The sequence below is a fragment of the Bactrocera latifrons genome, unplaced genomic scaffold, assembly GCF_001853355.1.
Source record: "Bactrocera latifrons isolate USDA-ARS-PBARC rearing strain unplaced genomic scaffold, ASM185335v1 scaffold_4, whole genome shotgun sequence".
Lineage (NCBI taxonomy): Eukaryota > Metazoa > Arthropoda > Insecta > Diptera > Tephritidae > Bactrocera > Bactrocera latifrons.
The window spans coordinates 484,080-490,413 of record NW_017537045.1 but is presented as its reverse complement, the minus strand read 5'-3'; the positions used below and the strand labels follow the sequence as shown (position 1 = coordinate 490,413).

Genomic DNA, 6,334 nt, shown 5'->3' with positions numbered 1-6,334 from the left:
TTTTAAATGTTTTATTATAATTATTGTAGTGTTTCTTCAAAAATTTTTATTCAAGAACAAATTAAATTATTTCAAATACATTTTTGTTTAGTTTTATATATTTTTTTGATTTAATATGATTTTTAAAGTTTCATAATTTTTTTCTCTTGATCTCGCATCACCTTTGACCCTCACAAACTCACCTGAGTTTTTGTATTGGGCGCGCGCCACCAGCGCTTCGCTCACCAAGCACATGCTGGCGAAGGCAACAGCAAAAACAGCAACAACACAGACGTAGAATTTCATTTTGTTTTTATTTTAGCTTTCAAGCAAAATTTCTGCTTTAATTGATTTACTTTAAATTGCGATTGTGCACGCACAACGGAGAGTGTTCGACTGATGTGGAATCCAGCTGCGTCCAGCAGTTTTATACAATGCCAAAGCGCATCGGAAGTGCCCGTCATCCGGTTGTTCTTCGGCTTTATTGTTGTTATTTGCTGTTGTGATTCTGTAGCACTCCCGCACGTCAAGCAATTTTGTTGGGCGAGCCAGAAAATTAGCTTCATCTTCTTATGCCGACACTTTTTTTCTTGCCTGCCGACTTTCGCATCTTCGTGTTTGCTTCGGCACGCCGCATTCATTTACTTTTGTGTTTTTTGTTTTGTGCTTCGTATTTTTATTCGTCGCTGGTCAATCAGTTGATTTTTGCTTCGAATGTTGTTGACTTTTGGTCCATTGTTTGCCGGTAATCGGTCATTGACAACGGTTTTGCTTTCGCTTTCGTTTGCGCGGAAAGCGGGGGGCAAGCGTGTACGCTCACTTGGAAATTCAAGTGCAAGTCTAAGCTTATCGCATTAGCTTATGTATATGTATTACAATGCCTATTAAAACATATTTAATCTATGGCCCACATTTGGTATTTGTTGATTTTCGTACAGAAAGGTCAGCGGGGTATTCAGATTTTAAGCATATTTTCGAAGCTCAGCTTAAATGTTCGTTTACTAATTTGAAATATGTATATAACTGAAGCTTGAAGTAATAGATATAATCGAATAATAAATAATATTGTAAAAGAATGCCGACTTTTTTCGATTGAAACCATAACAAACTCAGAAAGTTAAGCTTTGAGCAGAGCCAATTTATATACCATAATGTTATATACTTTAATGGCTCAGCTCAAAGCTGAGTTGTCTGATTTTTTTATGGTTTCTATGAAAAAGAAGTATATCTATACTATCAACATGGTTCAGCATATAAGATTTCGAAAACTTATCTTACAAAGTAATAGGCTCCAGCTGTCGTCTGAACGTGAACGGTTTGACTTTATGCAGTCCCTAGGTTAAAATTTCGGTTGCGAAATGTCTAAGCCTAACTATCATAAACAATTTTACAACGTCTTAATCGGTTCTAGCACCCTCTACTTATGGCATAAAATCGAAATTCCGCCCTAGTACTGCCGTAACCAGTAATTTAATCGTAGTGTTTCCAAAAATCTCACTGAACGAAGTCTAAGCTACAATCACAGTCGAGATGGAGCTGTAAGATGAGCTTTGCAATTTAAACTTTCCTCTTCAATGAGTTTTTTAACACATATCGCAAGAGAAGCGACTCAAGGTGGCCAATCGTCGGAATCTACATTCATTTCCAACATCAGGGCTCTCTAAGCTTCAGTTATATCTGAACGCAGCTCCAAAACAAACCCCTACAATGAGCTGCTTTTCATAATTTCTCTGTATTTCTATCAGCCAGTCTACTAAATATTGATCTAACAAGTTGAAATGTGGGTAAGTTCCCTGTTGTTGTGGTAATGGTTATCTAGTCCCCGTTAGGATGGTAAGGTGCAGATAAGTTCGTCTTGGTCATATATTTGGTACATCGAGGTAGATTCTTGATAAGTAGGAGTTAAACCTGCTACAGTATCCAGAACGAGGCTGCGCAAGGGTCACTCTCGTTTCTCGCGGCAACTCAAACTCTTCGCATGCAATGGGTTTGACTCCAAGTACGCCATTCACTGAGAGGGAGTCGCTGAAGGTATTTATGGCTTCACTGTGAATGACGGTCAGTGCAGTGAAGTTAGTTGCGTTCGAAGTCTGTGTAAGAACCTATTTTTTGTAAGTTGCCTGATTTATATCGACTTAAATTGCTGACAGTTGAGCTTAATATGAACTCGGTACCTCTATTAAATTTATAGTCTTGCGGGCTCAAATAGTTTTGCTCTGAAGTTGAAATATTGGTATCAAGTCTAGTGTTCTGTTGATGTCAATTGGGATCTGAAGCAAATTACATTTACTCGGCTTTGGGTTACGTCCATTTACTTAAACACTTCACTGCAGCGCCCCTTCTTTTGAGGTTTGTTAGCTGACAGAGCTCCTCTCTTATAATACGGTCTTTGGAAGTTAACTAAAATGATAGAGAAAGAAGTTCACACTGTAAACTTACCGCAAACTGGAGAACACGAGTAATTTTGTAATTTGAGTCAGGTATAGCTGAACAATTTGAGTACATACTTAAAATGATATAAAGGTTACGATATGGGACTTCAAGAATGTAATATAATATTTGGAATGGTTAAAAAGTTTCAAGGACTACTGAGATCGGCTACAGGCTGCATTCTAAGATACCTGATAGAGATAGAGAGTAAAACAAAATATGAAATGTCTCTTAATGTCGACAAGAAGAAAATTGAAGTTCTCCTGTGTGACTGTGGAGCTATTAAGATAGTTTGAGATCTGAAGAGGCTAAAACTTTCTGATAAAGGGTGATTTATTTCGAGAAAAAACTTCAAATTTAATGGCGAATGTTTAATATCATTCGAAAGAACATTCTTTGACATTTATTTTTTAAAGATAATCTCTTTCAAACGTTGGCCGCGGCTAAACTTTAGACTTTACATATTCCCACAGAAAAAGGTCTAAACTTGTGATATCACATGATCTTGGTGGCCAATCGATCGGCCCCAAACGTGAAATTATCTGCTCACCAAAATATTCTCTCAATAAATCCATTGATTGATACGATGTGTGAGAAGTGACGCCGTCTTGTTGAAACCAAATGTCGCTGAGATCCCGAGCTTCACTTCAGGCTGCAAATAGTCGGGTATGATGGCACGATTTCGGTTGCCATTGACATTTAAGTTCTTACCGGCATCATTTTTGAATAAATATGAACCGATGGGTCTACCGAGTGTGAGTTCATTGGTTCCAAAGTAGTTATATTTAGTACATGGGAACAAGGAAGGTAGGCAGTTGCTGTATATCCGTTTTTTTTTCTACCCAATAAAATTTCTTGTTTCTGTAGTGAATTCTGATCAGTGACTGTGTCTCTAATAACACTCTGTGTTTTATTGTTTTTAAAGAATCTTCAACTGTGAAGGAACCAAACCTAGGAAGAAACTTATCCAAGTCTCGATAAAATGTTCTAAATCGTTTAGTTGCTAACGGGACCTAACCTAAGGTTTCGTCAGGCTTTTTTTTTCTTAGTTTCAGTAACTTTAAACACTTAATGCATACACACATGATAATAAGCGCCTCAGAAAGAGTTCAATATTCTGCACATGCTCGAAATAACAATCACACCTGCAGTTAAAGCGATCGGCGATTGCCCTGTGAACCCACGCATCAGCGAAAACGGTTGTTTTGAAAAAAAAAACCAAAAAAAAATTTTATTTAAAATTTCTGAACTGTTGACATCAAAGTGTTATTGACCAAAAAAAAAAAAATTTTTTTTTATTATCAATATTTTTTTTCATAAAGTGTTTTTTGTGTAGAGCGTTTGTGCGTTTGTGCGTGACTCATTTTTACACAAAATGCGCTCGACGAGAAAAAAAATTCTCAGAAATTACGAGCAGTTCTAAATACCGGAATAAGGTGCACTGATTAATCAATTGTGATTATGAAATTGTTGCTGTTGTTGTTGTATGGTGTAGAACTAGTCTTTTTTTTCTTTGTTTTTGTTTCTTGCTTTACAACCCAAGGCGCTGTTCGCTTGTGTGCACATTTGCTGTTATACTTAATATTTTGTTGTTGCTACAAAAAAGTGTGAAGTGTAAAGTGTGTCGATGACAGCTGAGCTGGCCAATACCGCAAGCGGCAAGGTCGTTGCAGCGCCGGAAAGGGTGCAATGTTTCTTGCTTACTTAATTCTAAAAGTTCATGAGTGTTTGGGATTTTTCTTATTTATTTCTTGGTTACTGTCATTAACCGAGCTAAATTGCTTCCGTAAGTCCGAAAGTATGACAAATACTTTTTATTTGGATTCTTAGGTGAAAATTTGCCATTTCGTGGAAATGCCTAATAATGAGTAATTGGTTCGAGTGTTAGTGAGTTATGGGTTCGAGTTTTACGAAGCGTAGGTGTGCTAGTGTCATATGAAAAGGAAGTAACTATGGTAGAGAGTGAGTAAAAGCACAGCAGAAAGTGAAGAACTTAAAAAAGAAAGCTATAGAGTGCTAGAAGAGAGTGCGAGTAGCTGTAGTTGACGAAATATCAAGAGATAATGAGGTGAGAGAGTATAACATTTGATTGTTAAACTGGCTGGTGATGGCTTAGCTATTAAATCTAACTATTTCATTCTAACTTACCATTTTTTTTTATAAATTTATAAAAATTGTAAGGATTTTTGAAGGATCTTGTACAAGGATTTTTTTTTATAAATTTATAAAAATTGTGCGGAATCTTAAAGAATCTAGACTAATGATTTCTAAAAGTAAAATTATACATCAAAAATTGCCATATACTATAAAAGATTTTGTTTAAAATTTCAGACTGAACTGAAAGAATGTGAAAAGTTCAATCTATCGGTTCCTTTACAACCGATTATTCATTTCAATCTCCGTTGTTTATGAGCTGATTAAAAATCATTGTGGTCGATCTCTGATAGTATTTCAATTTAAATAGACTAAATGTATTTTTTTTTTTTTTAGATCATATGATTTAATTGCTCCCAGTAGGACTCAAAATTGATTGGAATATAATTGCACGGATTTTAAGATTTCAAAATTTATAATTTTTTTCAATTTAAATAGTAATTACATATGATTTGACTTCTTCTGGTAGGACACTAAATTTGAAATACATATATTTTTCTGGATTTCACTTCCAAAATTTTTCATTTTTAAACGTCGTTTTAAGTTTCGGCTATTTTCCATTTTTAAATATCAAAATTATCTTGTATCGATAAATTTTATTGCGATTTAAATCGTCTAACGACTTGTTTTCGATTTGATGATTTTTTGTGTTGGATCTTTGGTGGTTTTTCAATTTAATTGGAATAAATATAATATTTTCGGGTCATATGATTTTACTTCCAAAATTGATTGGAAATATATTTTCTTGAATTTTGACTTTCAAAACATTTAATTTTTTTTTGTTTTAAATCGTCGTTTATCTGCGATTTGATAATTTTTCGTCTCTTCGTCCGTTTTCAAATATCAAAATTATTTTGTAACGATAAATATTGTATCGATTAACAATCGCTTTTTTTTGTGGTCGATCTTTGATAGTTTTTCAATTATGTCAGTCCCGAATTATCGAATCTAGATAAAAAAAAAAAATCTAATAAGATTTACAATAGTAAGAGTCGAATAAAAATTGTATTCAATTACATTACAAATCTGAAGTTACAATTTGCGACTTCTCCATCACGTTTACAAAAAAAAAAAAAAAATTGTTAGAAAATTTTTACAATCTCTTTTAAGTACCCAAAATTATCAAGAAATAATCTCTAATTTCACAGTCGCAAAATGATTGTAAATTAGTGTTATCGATATTTTCAAAGGAAAATAAATTTAAATGACTTGGCTTTCAATTGCACAGAAATATGTTTTCTATTATCGATAATTTTTATCCCGACATAAATCGATTTTTCTGTTATCGATAATATTTTTTCGATATATATCGGTTAATAATCGATTTTTTCATCGTCTCTACTTATAAAAACGTGATCGATCAAATTATAATATAATGATTATGTACTAAAAAATCGATTAAAAATTCTATGAGCTTTTCGATGTGTTTCAACTAAATGGATTTAGGTAAACTTAATATACTTTTTCCTGACCCTTAATTGCACAAAATAATTAATTTTTAAAATAAAAAAAATATCAAAATAATATAAAAAATTGTATTCGATTTTCAATAATTTCTAAAATAAACTAATTTTAATAAGCTTAAGATATATAACTTTTATTACGTTTAAATGCACAAAATACTTAATTCAGCCATTTTAATATTCAGTGCCAAAATATCGATATTTTTTGCTATCGATTTTTTTTTCAATTCCCAATTTCAACTCATACCAGCAGCCAGTAAATTGAACTCTAAAGTTGACAAAAAAAACATTTTTGTTGTTTTTTATTA

The 6,334-nt window shown here is 33.2% G+C and overlaps 1 protein-coding gene and 1 long non-coding RNA gene across 2 annotated transcripts in view; one reads left to right on the top strand and one right to left on the bottom strand.

Annotated features, from left to right (window-relative positions):
• LOC108972427 overlaps positions 1–392 on the bottom strand; it is a 3,151-nt gene extending 2,759 nt beyond the window's left edge. The window contains exon 1 of the mRNA XM_018938987.1: positions 183–392. Within this exon, the coding sequence (XP_018794532.1) occupies positions 183–285 (103 nt within the window). The 5' untranslated portion in view covers positions 286–392. The remainder of the gene's footprint in view (positions 1–182) is intronic.
• A 3,816-nt stretch (positions 393–4,208) lies between these two features.
• LOC108972430 overlaps positions 4,209–6,334 on the top strand; it is a 32,944-nt gene continuing 30,818 nt past the window's right edge. Inside the window, exon 1 of the long non-coding RNA XR_001993633.1 lies at positions 4,209–4,477. This is a non-coding gene — a long non-coding RNA (uncharacterized LOC108972430). The remainder of the gene's footprint in view (positions 4,478–6,334) is intronic.